Raw genomic sequence first — 16,521 nt, 5'->3', positions numbered from 1 at the left:
AAGTGTTTCCCGTGCAGTTCTAACAGGAAAGGGGAAAAAAACATAAAAGACCTCTAACAAAATCGGATAATTTTGAGAAGAATTTTCCTGCTTTCCCCAAAAAAGCAGTTTAAAATGACCACTTCTCTTCAGAGTCCCTACTAGATAGTTAAACCCAATGAAACGTGCTTGCAGAGTGCGGTGTTGTCTCTTCCAAAAGTATTGGGACAGGGAGGGCGAGGTGGAAATCACATAGGTAGGATGAACTCCATGTAGATCCAGGCCTGGAGGTTGGTGGCCCTGCCTGTGGCAGGGGGTTGGAGCTCTGTGATCCTTGGGGTCCCTTCCAACCCAGACCAATCTGTGAGTCTATGAAAACAAGTTGTCAATTGCCCCAAAGTTCCTCTGTGACACACAACACAAACCAAGCAAACCAGCCCCCTCTGCAGCAAGACCAGACTTCCACCTCGGCGCTGGCTTCACAAGCGTGGCAGATCCCAGTCTGGTCCCAGTATGTGTCGCCCAGTTTAGGTATTGTAGTCTGCTCTAAGGAGATACATCCCTTCTTCCCATGCATATCCAGCCTTCAAACCAGGTTAAAGAATTGACTCTCCTCATGGTCAGAGCCGCTACACATATTTTGTAAAGAAATGTGCTATCTCTGGATAGAAATTGGAGACCTTTAGGGTTTGTTTTGGGTTTTGTTTGGGTTGGTTTTTTTTAAAGGCTAGTTTGGGATTCACCCTTTGAATATTTGATAACCGTGGTCCCATCTAGACCCCTCGTCTGTGTGATTCTTGAACTGCTAAATCAGTTGTTCCTCTTCCCTGCCCTGTATTCGCAGCTGTGACAGCCGCCGCAGCGCAACCGCTGAGGCTTCCCTGCTTAGCACCTAAGCCGATGGGACGCAGTAATTTACCTCTGACTCAGCAATTTCTTTTAGGACGTGAAACTAAATTGCTTCTAAATGACAGGATTGGCACAGCCCTGCTTTCTCTTTTTATTTAAACTTCTGAATGGTGCCGCATGTCCACATGGTTGTTTGTTGCTAAACTTTATATAAATGTGTGATTTCAGATTCAGCTTGGAATATATCTCACTACATGTAGCAGTACATTATATGTAACGTTAGTATTTCTGCTTGGATCCTTGGTATTGCAATGGAATTCCTACTTTATTAAATGTATTTGATATGCTAGTTACTGTGTAAAGTTTAACTTTCTTTTATGGTTGTGCTCTTCCTTTTTACAGGCCGCTAGATACAGGTAGTTTCTGACGATTACTGATCTTACGTTTGTATTGCCGATGTACTTAGGGGGTATGTACAAATCATTTTAACAAAAGAAATAGATATTTAAAAATTTAATACTAACTATATGGGAAAAGGGTCCATTGTGAAAACATAGTTTATCTTTGGATTCAATGTTTGTCTTTGGTTTTACAAAGTAGCTTGTATTTTAAGTATTTTCTACATAATATGGTAAAATGTAGAACAATGGCAATGCATCAATAAAAGGGTTAATTTTCTCTACTCTACTTGGTGGTCGCTGGTGTGTTGAAGCTGGGGAGGGGTTGGAGTGCCCAGGGGGGAGCTGCGGGTGGTCGCTGTGGTCTGTGGGGCAGCCGGGTGTAGTGTGTGACACCAGCCTGGGGGCCATGAGGTGACGCCAGCCTGGGGGCCGTGATGTGACACCAGCCTGGGGGCCGTGATGTGACACCAGCCTGGAGGCCGTGATGTGACGCCAGCCTGGGGGCCGTGATGTGACACCAGCCTGGGGGCCGTGATGTGACACCAGCCTGGAGGCCGTGATGTGACGCCAGCCTGGGGGCCGTGATGTGACACCAGCCTTGGGCTCTGTGATGTGACGCCAGCCTGGGGCCCATGACGTGACGCCAGCCTTGGGGTGTGTGACGTGACGCCAGCCTGGGGGCCGTGAGGTGACACCAGCCTTGGGCTCTGTGACAAGACACCAGCCTGGGGGCCGTGACGTGACGCCAGCCTTGGGCTCTGTGACATGAGGCCAGCCCGGTGACGTCAGCCTCGGCGCTGTGACGTAAGCGAGGCCGCACGTGCCGCGCCGCCGGCGCCGGGAGCAGGCCCCGCGCGGTGCTCCGCGGCTGTCGGCGGCCGCGCTGCCGCGGTCGGGCCTGTCCCGAGGGCCGAGCCCCGGGCTGCGCCCGCTCCCGCCGCAGCTGAGGCCGCCCCGGTCCCTCCCGGGCTGGCGGCGAGGCGCGCGAGACGGGGCTCCCGGGGCCGCTCCGCCGCGTGCCCGCTAGGCGGCGCCCTCGCGCTGCGCGCGGCTCCGCAGCCCGACTCCCGGCAGCCCGGGACACCCCCCCCCCATCCCCGTCCCCACCGCGGCGCCGGAGCCTCCGGGCAGCCCCGGCAGCGGAGAGCGGACGGGGCTCGGGTTCGGGGCGGGGCGGGACCCGGGCGTGAGGCCCCGGTTGCGGCCGTGGCTTCGCGCCGGACCCGCTCGGGCCGCCCCGTCCCGCCGCGAGCAGCTGCGTTCAGAGCGGGGTCCGACGCGCAGCACCCGCCGGGCTGCGAAGGGGTTAAAGCGCCCGGGGTTGGTCTGCGGGGAAGGAGCAGCCTCTCCTCCCCTCTCTGCACATCTGGATTCAATAAGGGCTCCGGGAGGCCGGAGCATTCCTGAGCACTGAGGTGGAGGCTGCTCTCTCCGACAGCCATGGGGCCCTGGCGCTGCCTGCTCCTCCTGCCGCTGTTCTCCGCGGCCCTCCGCGCCCAGCAGCAGCAGTTCATGGAGTACGTGGAGCGGCGCCTCACGCTCCTGGAGGTAGGGGCCCCGCACCGCTTCGCCCGGCCGTGGGGCTCCCTGGGCCCTTCCTCCCGGGCGGGCAGCAGGCCTGGGGCGAGGGGAGCGGGGATGGGGCCGCAGCCGTGCTGATGCGCAGCACAGCCCGGCCTGAACGTCGCAGGAGGCTCGGGAGCACGGCGGGCGTGGGAGCGCGGGAGTTGGGGGTGTCACGGGTCTGGGAGCATCGAGGGGCGCAGAGCTTCGTGGCCCCAGGGTGCCCTCAGCCCCGCGCAGGCAGCGGCACGGCTGCTGCGGCCGGGCTGTGAGGTGCAAGAGAGACCTCAGTGTCCCCTTGGCCCCCTAGGAGAGGATCTCACAGTGGCACGACCAGAGCAGCCGCTACTCCACGGAGCTGCGGGACTTCAAGAACCAGGTGCTGGGGATGCTTGAGACCGCAGAGAAGGAGCGGGAGGCGATGCGGCTGGAGGCTGAGAGCGCCGCGGTGCGGGTGGACCGGCTGGAGCGGGAGGTGGATTACCTGGAGACGCAGAACCCCGCGCCGCCCTGCGTGGAGGTGGATGAGACGCTGATGGAGAAGCAGGTGGCCACGGCCAAGCAGAGGAAGAATGAGAAATACACCAAGCTGACAGGTGAGGGGCTGTGGCTCCTTGGGCAGATGGTCCCGAGTGAGGGGTTAGCACTGGCCTTCCCAGCCCACCCGGGTCCAAGTCTCCCCCGGCCACATGCTGTGGCATTCGGTCCCTGCAGGGACAAATCCCCCCGGCTGGCTGGAGCCACGTCCCAGCCCCAAGGCCAGAGGCTTGAGCTTCTCCAGAGCCCTTGAGGCAGGGCTGGGGCGAGGTGGCCTCCCCTGCACATGGCTCGGCTGCACAAGGCTTTTTCTGCATGCCCCGCAACCTCCACAGCCAGTTTGTAAGACAGTTGCCTGAGGGCTGGGGCGGGATGCAGTGGGACCTGTGTGACTCCAGTGTGGGGTGGGAGTGGTCCCCACTGTGGGACCTGGCAGCTTCCAGTCTTTCACGGTGCCCCACTCTTGCAGACTGCAGCGACACCATCGCGAGCATCAGAGCCATGAAGATCCTGAAGCGTTTTGGCAGCACCTCAGGGCTCTGGACAAAGGATGCTGCAGGGAACTCGGAGAAGATCTACGTCTTTGATGGCACTGCCAACGACACGGTGTACGTCTTCCCCCGCATGCGGGAGTTCACCCTCTTCTCTGCCACCCGCAAGGCCGCCCGCATCAAGCTGCCCTACCCCTGGGTGGGCACCGGGCACCTTGTCTACGACGGGCACCTCTACTACATCCGCCAGCAGGGCCCCTTCCAGGTGATCAAGTTCAACCTGGCCAACAAGACCGTGGTGGACAGCTCGGTGTTCCCAGCCGAGGAGCAGATCCCCGTCTTTGGGCTCTCCCCCTTCACCTACATTGAGCTGGCAGCGGATGAGGAAGGGCTCTGGGCCATCTACGCCACCAAGGAGGATGAGAAGAACATATGCCTGGCCAAGCTGGACCCCACCTCGCTGGACATCGAGCAGATGTGGGACACGCCGTGCCCGCGGGAGAACGCCGAGGGTGCCTTTGTGGTGTGCGGGGCACTGCACGTGGTGTACAACACCCGCCTGCCCAGCCGCGCCCGCGTGCAGTGCGTCTTCGACGTCAGCGGCACGCTGTCCCCCGAGGACGCCTCCCTCGTCTACTTCCCCAAGCGCTACGGCTCCCACTCCAGCATGAAGTACAGCCCCCGGGAGAGGCAGATCTACGCCTGGGACGATGGCTACCAGATCATCTACCGCATGGAGATGAAGAAGAAGCTGGAGGTCTGAGAGGCCACGGCAGGGTGTCCCCCCCCCCACGCCCGGGCAAGCGCGGCTCTGCCCGTCCTGCCCCACGGGGCACAGCTGGCTCTGCTGTGGGACGGCATCTCTGCCCCATCTCCCGTCACTGTGAAATGATGAAATGCTGGACCCCTGCCCCCCTCCACCCTCTGCCCACCAGCACCAGGCATCCCTGCCCAGGGCCACCCTGCAGAAGCCTGGACTAACTTAATGAGATTTCTTTGTGTATAATGAATAAATACTATGCAGCGAGCTGCAGCCACCTGCTTGGGGGGAGCATGGGGTGCTGGGACCAGGCTGCCAGAACCGCAGCTCCGTGCTGCCCCAGGGTCACCCCAAAAGACACTTCCCAAGGGTGGGGTGTCTGTGCCATGGTCTGCCAGCCAGAGCAGCAACTGCTCCTGGGGTTGGGGGTCTGGGCAGAGAGATTGGGCTGGGCTTTGGGCAGGGTTTTAAAAGCTGGGGCTTTGGGCAGGCTCCTGCTGCATCAAGGGGACCCCAGAGCCTGGCCGGAGACAGTGTGTTTTGCATGTACAAAACTCTGAGCAAACAGCAAAATCCCTTAATCTGAGAGGACAACTGGAGATGTTCCTGGTGTGCTGGGAGGCCTCCTCGCCAGCAGGCACCAGATGCTGCTGATTCTCCGAGTTCACTTCTAATGAAGCACAGTCATCTTCCCCTGCAGCTGCAGGATCACCACAAACCCTTTAGAAATCCCAGTCCCTGAGCCCCTTCCTGTTCCTGTGTCACTGTCACCAAGTCCTCCACAGCAGCAGCACCCCAGAGAGATGGAGTGGGACACGGCTGGGGGCCTCTGGGGACAGCAGCCCCGGCACTGCCAGGCCTCAAGACATCACAGGGCATGGGCACAGCCCTGTGTGGCCACTGCCACATCCAGTCCATGCCACGTCACCCAGCAGTGACTGTCCCACATGTTGCCTCTTGCATCACACCCCCAGGGGTGCAGGAATCAGCCCGTTTCTGTTCAGAGATGCCATGGGCCCCCTAGAAACCTGGGGGTGCTGTGATTTGTCGCTGTCACAGTGGCCTGGGAGCCGAGGGGATGAAATGTGAGGCATCCACGTGTCGTGAAGCATCCCTTTTCCCAGCAGGGATCACTGCTGGGGGCCAAGGCTGACGACAGGGAGGCCTGAGCCAGTCATGGCAGGCAAGGATTGCATCCTGCTGGTGCCAGCTTAGGAACCTCCATGGGGCTGACTCCACAGGGACCCCCACTGCCACACACCTGGGGGGCTCCCGGGGCCACCTGCCCTCCGGGAGCTGTGGCACAGCCATTCCACCCCCTCATGCCATAAAGCCAGGCGTTTGGCACCCCCCTGGACACAAGCTGTGGGGTGATGTGGAGGTCACTTGGTATTTGCTTCAAGTTCTTCTGTGTTATAATTAAAATTTCTTTTGGTTGCATAAGAAAAACGTTTAAGTACACACTGAGGGACTGTGGTTGGTGGTGCTGGAAGTTCAACACGCTGTGAGTCAGGCAGAGAAGTTACCCAAGTGTGAAGGGCTACAGGGGCCGTGGAGTTAATTCACAGCCCGTTGGAGACCAATAAGCACGGCAACAGAAGCCGCACAGGTGTAAATAGTCACACCAACGATTGATCAGGCTATAAGGGGAGTCGATGGGGTAGGAACGACTCCAGAAACCACCTCCCCGCTCCCGGCCGGGACACGCGTGTCCCGCTGCCCGTGCGGGAGCTCGTCTCTCCCGGGGGAGGGGGCGGGCAGCCCCCTCGGGCGGCTCTGCGGACGCGAAGGTTTGGCTGGGGGTCGCTGATGCCTTTTTCCGGCTTTAAATATTCTTCGGGGCCGTCAGGGGAAAGGGGGGATGCTGCCGCACGGACCGCCCGGCCCCGCAATTAGCGCCTCGTGGTTGTTAATTGCCCGCCCGGAGCAGCCCCCCTGCGCGCTCATCGGTGTGTATTGTGTTGGAGGAGTTGTGCTGCCGCTCCAAGGACGGGGCAGAGACTGAAGCTTGTTCTAAACAGGAGGATTCTGCAGGGTGTCGGGGTCCCTGCAGAGCTGGCTGCCCACCTGGTGCAGCCAGCTGGGGTGCTGGAGGTGCCCCAGCTCCTCTCACCCTTCCCAGTGCTGGGGTGCCTGCTCCTTCCTTTTCTTCCTGGCAGGAAGATTAATAATGAAGTCGTCAGGTTTGGAGCTCACCACCCTGTCAGAGGAGCTGTGGTTTGTGACACACAGAGAGTTTCATTATGTTCTGGACAGTTTCATTTACTCACAGCATTTGCAGTTGTTTCAGGGCTCCGATCGAGATGGATCACCCCGTGTGCTGCACCCTGTGCGGGAACAGGTCTGTCTCCAGCCAAGGAGGATATTGCTGACGTGAGGAGGACCCACGCAGGCAGCTCCTGCCATCCCAGGGATTTCACACATCCTGTGCTCTACATGATTTCACCAGGATTTTCTGCGGGGTGTTATTATTACTAATGCTATTATTGTGAAGGATGTTTCCCGAGGACAGAAAAATACTAGCTCAGCTATTCAGTTGAGCAGTTCTTTAATTTCTTTCCTCTCTGAAAATCAGTTCCCCAGAGCCTTTCTGGAACAGGCCTGAACTTTCTACTTAATTCATCCTCCTGGAGCAGAAGTGCTGAGGGATGCAGCGATTGCCCCACGCGAAGGAGGTCTTGGGTCTCCCTCCCCAGTGCTTTTAGGACAGCCCCAAGCAACACACGGTAAGTTTGGTTTGTCTCTTTATCTCTGGCTCCCCAACCCTTCTGTGAAATGCTGAGTCTCGGGTGTGCAGCCCCCTCACCTTCCCGAGAGCTGGACGAGGAAGGAGCTGTGGTGTGGGCAGGGGCAGGGGTCCTCTTTTGCCTGGGGGCTCCAGCACAGCCAGCACCCACAGCTGTACCGATGCTGGGGTGGCACAAGGATGTGGGACCTGGTGGGGGGTCAGAGCAGCTGCCCAGCACCCCAGCTGTGCTCATGCAGAGATGGTGTCTCTTGCTGCAGGTGTCTGCCAACCTGGAGGGAGTTATAACCATGGTAACTGTGATTATTATGGAAAATTGCTGCCATTACTACAGAGGTAGGGTCAAAACAAACAGACATTACCAATTTTTATGTTTCTAATAAAACACAGAAGTGTATTATAGACACACTAATTGCTCAGTTAAATGGATTTCTCCAAAGTTGCCTCCTAGCCTTTGTAAATGAAAGTGATGCAGAGATGAGCACTTCCAGGCAAGGACAAATGAAAGGAAGATCGAATCCCTGAGGCAAAGCCACCAGAGGAGCCTCTGTCCGAGGAGACCAGGCATCCCGCGAGGATGGTGCAGTGAGCAGAGAGGCAGTGGGCCCATCGTGTTTCTGGGGTGAGTTAGAGCTGGGGTGTTGTGCTAGGGCATCACCACGGTGTGGGTGGGTGTGTGGTGCAGCCCTTCCCACTGATGCTGTGGCAGAGTCCTTCCCAAACCCCTCTGCAAGAGCCCATGGACACAGGAGTCCCTGGCGCATCCCTATCTCTGCTTGCAGAGACCCTCCTTGGTCCTGCTGATCCATCAGTCACCCCAAGCAGCGAGCTTTGTTCCTTATCCCTTGCCAAGAAGCAGCTCTCAGAGCCTTAATGGCTCTTAATTCAAGCTATAAACTTTCCCTGGCTGCAGAGACATCTCCGTGTGGATTTAGAGGAACGGCGCTTCTCAGATCCCCCAGCCCGGGCTGGCAGGGGAGGACCAGGGCTCTGAGCAGAGATGAAGTGTTGCTGTGGGGCTGGGAGCAGTGAGGAGGAGAGGGCAGGGCCTCCCGTGAGCCCGTAGTGCACCGGGCAGGAGCAGTGGGGCAGAGGAACTTAGACACGTCTCTTAGCATTTCTTTGCTGTGTTTTCCCCTAATGCGTCGACTAATTAGCAATGGAAACGCAGTCCCTGATCTGCAGGTAGCTGCTCCTTTTCAGTGCTGGAGTCCAGCCCATGACTCTTACAGCCCCTCTCGTTTTTTAGTTTCCCTTTTAACCTGAAATTGCTGCCAGGCTGCCAACCTGGAGGACTCCAGGAGCCAAACACACAGGCTGCAGACCAGAGCTGTGCTTTGCAGCCAGCCCCTGCAGAAGGTTGCTCCTCACAGCTGTGTTCTAAAGCCCCAATTCCTCCTTGACAGCGGATTTTCAGGAGAGCAGGGTTTTAAATGAAAAGTGTTTTTCCCCATCTGAGCCACCTCTGATGTCAGTGTCATCTGCTGTCTCCTTCGTTCCCCATCCGAGCTTGCCTCAGCAATTGAAACGTTGGGCTTGTTACAGAACAAATGAAGAGAGAAACATGATTTGGTCAGGAGGCATCAGTACCAATAAACCCCGTGAAATTTTGCCCAGCTGGGGAGCAGTGTGATCACACCATGTCCTGACCGTGCTCCCGTGGGGTGCTCAGCTGTGTGCAGGCAAACCAGGCAGCTGTGTGCCCCTGGTTTGTGATGCTGGCTCTTCCATTTTGCCCTTCAGTGAGAGAGCTCCTTGCACAGGCTCAGACACACACGCCACTTTAGGAGGTAATTCTTGTCTCTGTTCCTGCTCTGGGGAGCTTTGCTTTTGGCCAAACAAATCAGTCTCCTGGGGCCTTTGGAATCAGGTGTGGACCCAAGGATGAGCCCTCCCAGGGTGCATGGGGGCCCTGCAGCCAGCCCAGCACCCCTGTGCTGGCCGTGGGGCAGAGATGTGGCCAAGATGTCCTCTCTGCTCTCCCAGTCTGGGCGTCTCAGCACGGGCCCTGCACCTCCAGGAGATGCCCTGGAGTGGGAAGGAGGGTTAGTTCAGATTTTAATCCTCACGTTTGAATTCTTCCTCTGGCCAAAGAAATCCATATTAAATCCAATCTCTAGCCAACCGTGGTTCGCCCAGGAGGGTGTTTGTTGCTGACATATCTGCCCATCCTGCCTCTGGCAGCACAGATACCTGTCTCTGCTGGGACTGTCTCTGCTGTGGAAAATGTCTCTTTTATTTTTTCTGGCAAACTCCAGGTTTCAGAAAAGGAGCCTGATTTGTAAGTGCTGCAGATTTCTGACAGAAAACAATGGCCACCTCCTGTGGCATTTCTGATGTCTTCGCCTGCTCGTGAGAAGACATCTGGCGTGGGGCACGGCTGAGGGGCCGTGGTGGGTTAGGAAGTGAGGGGACATGGGTGCCAGCCTCTCCCCCTCGCAGCCCCCACCAGCACCACGCGCTGCAGCAACCCAGACACAGCTCATCCTGCACCGTGAATGTTTTAAGCCACTCTCTGTTTTGGAGTGAGGAACCAAAGAAGCTGCTGGAACCATGGCCTCCACCGGGCCCAGCGGGCACTGCGCGGCGTTGGCCCGCGGCAGGCGTGAGGCAGCTCTGAGCTGAGGCGATCGTGACTCGCTGTGGCGGCTGCGAGTGCCATGGGACAGGAGATGTTACTGTGGAGCTCTTTGAATCCCAGGCTGCAGAGGGAGGTTGGATGCTCCTGTGGTGTGGCAGAGCCCGAGGACCCCAGGGCCGTTGTGGACATCACCGGTGGCGCCATCTTAGAGAGGTGAGCTTGGAAGGACCTGCTCCCGCCAGCGCCAGCTCTCCCATGTAACACAAAGAGCCGCAGCTTCTGCTCCTGTTCACATGGTGACATTTAGAGAGCTGCTCCCCCCTCCCTGGGCTGCACGCAGCCTTGCAGCCCAACACCATGGGTGCCCGAGGGGGAGACCCCTCTGCCCCTGCTGCCATGGGGCTGCAGCTCAGGCACGGGACCCCCTGGTGTGACCATCCCCCCTGTGCTGCGGGTGCAAGGGCTGGGGCCGTGCGGCCCTGCATCACAGCCAGCTCCGTAGAGCGCTCGGCAGCCCGCGGAGCACACAGTGTGCAGCAGCTGGGCTCATTAGAGAGCCGAGGTTACGCAGCGGGTGGAAAGGTCTCGGTTTCTGAGCAGGATGTCCTAGAAAATCCACAGGAATGCAGCTCTGGGGGACAGGGTCATGCACGGGGCTGTGCCTGGTACCGAGCCCTCCCAAAGACACCCAGCACTCGGATGGCCGGCGGTCCTGTGGCTCGGACCAAAGCCTGAGGGGCTGGAGGGGCAGGCAGGGTGGAATCAAGCGTCAGGAGGAAATCAGCAGAGCAATGAGCAACCCCTCCTCCATTTATGTAAGCTACCCACAGCAAGGCAGCAAACCGACTTAATTAAGAAATTACTGCTCTTCCACTCCGTCCCTCGTGGCAGCGAAGAAACCCTCATCTTCTGAGGCACTTTGAAATGGAGAGGGATGTGCAGTTGCTAATAGCAGATTAGGAGAAAGTCTCCCACTTTGGAAGCAATTAACAACCCAGTAAGTATTTTCACAAGGGGATGTGATGACTGGGTCACGTTTCCTGGTCGCTGCTCTGCCATGGGATGCTTCTCTGCCTGCCTGGGGTCCAGCAGTGCCTCTGGTGCTGCCACCCCAGCAAACCCACGATGTCCCACAGCCTCTCCTGGCTGCCACACACCCTGTGCCCACAGGACACCTCTGAGGGGGTGCAGCGCTGTGATCCCCACCCTGCCCAGAGCCCATGGCTGGGACAGAGTCCCAACAGCTCCTCCAGCCCCGGCAAGGACCTTTGGCGTCTCTGTGTGTCTGGTACCCACAGACAGGGGAGATGGGTGCTCTGGGTTTGGGCTCTTTCTCTCCTAATCTGATTGTTGCTGGTTATTTCTGATGCTGCAGGTTACTGTGTCTGCACTTGGCTTTGGTGCTGGCTGTTCCCACGGCAACGGAACATGCTCTGGATTTGCCTTGACCCATCCCAAGGTACTTTATTAGCTTTAATGAACTGCAATTTTAATAGAAGCCTACGCTGGGTTTTTTTAAATGTATGTGCTTTAAATTCCATGGTTTTAATTACAAATGACATGGGAACATAAGATACATAATTATATTTGCATGACTAATGCGCTGTCTTTAGAAAAATCATATATATATATATATATATAAAGCTGTAAAATATAATTACAAATTATCTTTGAGGAAAGTCCAGGGGAAAAAAACCCCAGCATTTCTTGCACATTGGAGTAGCATTGCTGCTGAGGGCTGCCTGCAGAGGTTTGTAAGCCTCACACACAGCTACTGGGATGCCTCTGGCACTTGGACCAAGCTCCAGATTCTCTAAGCCCACAAAGAGGAGCCAAACTCCGTTTGCCACAGGCTTACCTGCAGCACTGGCCTCTCCACAACCCTGAGTTTTGGGCCATGCTCACCCCAGCAAAGATGCAGGCTGTGTCACCTTTCCCTGCAAAGGGAAGACTAGACACCGTTTGCCCTGGAGGCATTTTAAAAATAACTAGATAACTAGCCACCAGCACGAAAGGAAGAGGCAGCTCTTCCCTGCCAGGGTGCAGAGCCCCAGCTCTGAGGGTTTTGCTTTCACCAGCAGCTCTTTGGTCCATGATGAAGCGTCTCAGGACTGCAGCTGCTCGTATGAAGTGGAGAGACACCCCCCCCACAAAGCCTACCTTACATGGGGTCCCCAGCATGCTGTAGCTGACATTACCCAGGCTTCCTGGGCGATACCTGTGTGTCTGGAGGCAGCGTGGGGCAGCTGCTGCCTGCACCCCACACCCCAGCCCCCTGCGCCCCGGCAGCAGCTGTGCAAGCAGAGGTCAGAGGGGAGCAAGTGGGTTTGTGGGTCCAGGAGCTGTGACTCCCTGTAAATGACAGTTTCTAGTCCCAAGGAGGTCATCCTTGCATGATGCAAGTCGGATCCCTGACCCGGCATTTAGGTAAGTGTGCAGCTGTGCTGATACATATAATCTTAATGGCAGGAAGAATGATCGGGGCCCTGGGGGAGAAAACCTCTAGCAAAACAAGACTGAGAAGTCTGGAACTGCTGGATTAGAGAGACAATTAAGAGAGCAAATGACAGAAGTAGGAAAAATGGAGAACAAATAAAGAACTGAGATAGGGATCTCAAGGAACAGGGCTGTGCTTTCCTCAAATGAGCTATAATTTGCTGTCTAATTTATTACCTCGGAAGTGAAGACAGACATATCTGGACTGAAAGCACTTGGAATAAAGACTGAGGCAGGACTGGCATGTGTACAGGGTTGAGCATATGTGTGATGACATACTCTTTGCAGGCTCTCAGAGTTACATGGAGATACAAGGCTGAAGAGAATACAATTTGAGATGAAGCACACAAAGCTGGTCCTGTTTCCACTGAGCCCACAGCCAGCACAAGTTGCCCACCTGCCCAAAAACCCATGTCCATCGCTGCTGAGTCGCCCTTTGGAGCAGCTGATGCTTTCAGTGTCAGAGGTAAGTGATCCAGAAAGGCTGAATATCCTGTGTGCTGCCTGCCCTGCCTGACAGTGCCAAAACGCAGAGCTTCACTATGGCTGGAATTCACTTTCCATTGGGTATTTTGCACTTTTTCCATTTGGCCAGGACAGTTCCTCAGCCCCCTGACCCCTTGTAATCAGCCATGTGATAGACCTGTGGGTTTCTCCCTGTGTCCCCACCGTCGCAGTCACCAAGTGACAGCCCTCCCTTGTGTCTCTCACTCTTCCTGTGGTCAGTCATTGTTCTATGAAATTGGAGACTGTGAGACTAAGACTAGAAAGGAAGCGGGGGGGGGGAGGATGGCCTGGGAATGCTCATGTGTGTTTATTTTGCTTGCAGTACTTGAAATAATCTATTCATTTGCGGCTGCTTGCAGACTTTGCCAGCACTTGTTTGCTGAGCATCTCCTTCCCTGGCCTGTGTGTCCAGCAGCTGCACAGTGGGGTGCCTCTGGCTGCCCAGCAACACTCTCTCCACATGCTGCCCTCGGCACGGCATGGCACATCAACCTGGTTTGGAGCAGGACTGATGGCCACAGGCATCCTCTCTGGTGAGGGAAGCTCCCCGAGGGACGTGGTCCTCCTTACTGTGCTTGGTAATAATTTAAACCTCCCTGTGATTAGCATTACACCGTTAGGAGTAGCATGGAAAGTTGGGGGGTGGGGGGGGGGAGAGAAAGCAACTTAACTAATCCTGGGATGGCACTTGTGCCTGGCTCAGCTCCTTTTCAGAGTTATAATCCCTCTCTAGATGAAAGGGAAATATTTGCACTTGTAGGGTATGTCTGGTTTCCATTAGTGTGACCAATCTTCTCAAGTGGCTGCGCTGAGGCGATGACAAACACACAATGGTTTGATTATCCCCTCACCTAGGGATGTGGCAAAATCTCAGCTTTTAAAAGCTGTGTTGGGGGTTTGAGCCATCCAGGCGTGGGCGTTATCCACGAGCGTGAGATCCCCTTTTCCAGTGATGCAAGTGACAGCCAGTATTGAGGGGAAATTGATTATCTGTGTGAAGCAAGGATTAAAAATAGAAACTGTGTGTCAACCCCCACGTATGTTTTGACTAAATCCTAGATAACAAGAAGAATGGATAAAAGACACAGATTATACAGAGAACAGCAAAACCCAAGAAGCCAGGATTAAAGAAGAAAAGGATTTGAGTGGGTTAGTGCAATTAATGATTGTCAAGTGCCATCCCTGCATCCAGCTGTGGATTCTTCTGGGTGCGTCTTGTGATGCAGGTGCTGTGATCCACAGACCTGCAAGAGGCACTTCCAGCCTCAACACCTGAGCTCGGGGCCAGCTCAGGTCAAGGTTCCAGGGGGAGGTTGCAGTCAGATTTTTGAACCAACCACCATGTGAAGTCCATTGTGTTGGATGGTTAGAAACTCTTTGCCATAGTAAGACCTGGACCGACCCCAGGAGGGCTGGGTGTCCCGTGGCAGAAGTCGATAGGATTGTTCATGCTGCAGAGCTAATGCAGCCCTACCACCCTTTTCTTTCAAAGAACTGTAGGTGTTTGGGGTGGGTTCCCCATGACTAGCACTCAGCACTTCCCCAAGGGGTGCGCGTTGAGTGGCCCCAGGACAGCCAAGAGCTGCAGGTTTATGGCCTAAGGACCACCTGCTTCAAGTCACACGGTCTGTTATCATCATGTCTTACATCATCTGCTCTGGTCACTGTATCTGTCTGAAATCCCATCACACACAGTCACTGCGTTCACAGGGGGGAGCATTTCACCAGACAAGGCAAGATTTGCAAATAAAATAATTTTATTGACTTTCTGCTTCTACAGCATGTGGCACATAAAGAGAATTAAGACACAAGGTGTGATGAGAAATTGTGTTTGTCCTTCACTGAACAAAGGATTCATCTTACCCAGAAGAACAATGTGAACAGGTACCCTTCTCTGCTAGCGTGATGCCCAGTGAGAGCTGATGCTGTGACATTTAGGAAACTGAAGTTGACCTGAAGGCAGTGGCCGATGTGCAGTTCTGCTACCCCGATGTGAGGAGGAACGGCTGCCTTGCTGGCAAATGTGGTTTGCACTTGAAACCAAAATATTTGCATTTACTTAATTTAATTACAGTAGAACAAACAGCACTAATGTACGTATGGACTCAGAGAAAAATGCACGATGATTAAGTGCCTGAGTTCCACATTTGTCTGGTAAAGATCGGCTGATTTAGCTGTGTGTGCAGAGCTAGTAACTGGGATGTTACAACTTCATGTTTGGCTTCTGCAGCCAAAAATCAGCAAAGTTTAGTGGGTTTTTTTCCAAAACTTGATCTTCCCCCAGGGCTTGGGCCTTCAAAACTTATTAAGTAAGTGCTGATAGCTCAAGAAAAAGTTTGGAAGCATTTTTTTTCTTTGTATTGGTTGTGTTTCTATGTTTCCCTTTATTTCCCTTTACCCTTTTGCTCACCCTTTATCACTAGGATGACACAAGAAATAGAGATCAATTGTTCACGCACAGATGTCCCCTCTTTCTATAACATCTTTCCCCCTTTATGTCCGAACCTCACTTACGGCAACACAGTTCTCTCCACTCCAGGTAACGTGGTGATGTACAGGGGAGGAGTCAGCAGCAGCTACAACAGGGTCTTAAGAAACTGTTCATGCAAGTAGCTCTAGGGAGACTTCAAATATGGGGAAAAAACAGCTTTCCCCCCTGAGGAATTTCTTCTATGTGACAAAGGGAACTTGGGATACACACTGCACAAAGTTCTAGGAGCTCGTGAACACCTCTACAGGGACAGGAAGCCTGTGGCCAGGCGGCTGGGCTGGGCTGGCGGCCGCAGAGCTGCTGGCAGATCGGACGTGTTGACTCCCTGGCTGCTCCTCTGAGCAGGGACAGACAGTGCAGTGGGGCCAGGCTGGGCGTCCCCTCTCCTAGCCAGCTGGGCTGCCTGCAGACACTCAGCCTCTCGGCACGGGTCCAGCCTTTGTACACACTAAAAACTATTTTACATGTTATTTTACAGCCCAAACTTCCAGCTCATGTCTCAGTCCACCTTCTTCCTCTGGAAACAGATCCATACAGTAAAAGCCACAAAAAAAAAAACATCACCTTGGGAGACATATTAGACAAAGACATATTTGACCACAGAACGGGTTTCTGCCTTTACTTACGCGGGATCAACTAGACTGGAAAGTCTTGCTGCCGCTGCCACTCAGCAACAAAGGACTGAGACTGTAGGCCAAGTGCAAAAATAACTTGGTTTAGTCCCATTTTACTCGCCGTGCTCCGCATCATGGTGTGGGAGGTGGTTTAGGTGAGGGACAGGAACCCTGGCTGTCAAAGCTCGCTGCCCGGCCTTGCCACTGGTAGGAGGAGAAAGGAAACAAGTCTAAGCAAACAGGAGGGAGGATTTGAAGCTCTTCACACCCTGGTACCACCTTGCCCATCTCCTGTTCCCCAGTGTTCTCTGCTTTACAGCAGGTCCCAACTTGCTGAACACCTGTGTTTAACTGCTCAGGAAGAACTAACAAACAGTTTCCTTTACTGCTCTGTCAATCAGTTCCCAATCATGAGGACTGCTCACAAAGAAGGGGGAAAACCCACAGTATCTGTATGTGCCTGAAGACAAAGTTTGCGCTCAGTTCAGCTTTGGTTGGTTCCTGGG

The 16,521-nt window shown here is 55.1% G+C and overlaps 2 protein-coding genes across 2 annotated transcripts in view; one reads left to right on the top strand and one right to left on the bottom strand.

Moving 5' to 3' along the window:
- Window positions 1-2,669: 2,669 nt before the first annotated feature.
- On the top strand, window positions 2,670-4,840 carry OLFML3 (olfactomedin like 3; the record flags this gene model as incomplete). Its single annotated transcript, XM_084276042.1, has 3 exons — window positions 2,670-2,777; window positions 3,103-3,388; window positions 3,799-4,840. The coding sequence occupies 3 exons, from the start codon at window positions 2,670-2,672 to the stop codon at window positions 4,581-4,583; spliced, it is 1,179 nt and encodes a 392-aa protein (XP_084132168.1). The 3' UTR covers window positions 4,584-4,840.
- An 11,307-nt stretch (window positions 4,841-16,147) lies between these two features.
- The window catches only part of SYT6 (synaptotagmin 6), a gene marked incomplete at both ends in the record, with an annotated part of 30,738 nt that continues 30,364 nt past the window's right edge, over window positions 16,148-16,521 (bottom strand). Inside the window, one exon of the mRNA XM_084276041.1 lies at window positions 16,148-16,219. Coding sequence (XP_084132167.1) covers window positions 16,148-16,219 — 72 coding nt within the window. The remainder of the gene's footprint in view (window positions 16,220-16,521) is intronic.

This window comes from Gallinula chloropus, assembly GCF_964237585.1.
Source record: "Gallinula chloropus genome assembly, chromosome: 27".
NCBI lineage: Eukaryota > Metazoa > Chordata > Aves > Gruiformes > Rallidae > Gallinula > Gallinula chloropus.
The sequence above is the reverse complement of the archived record's forward strand: the minus strand, read 5'-3'. Positions and strand labels throughout refer to the sequence as shown.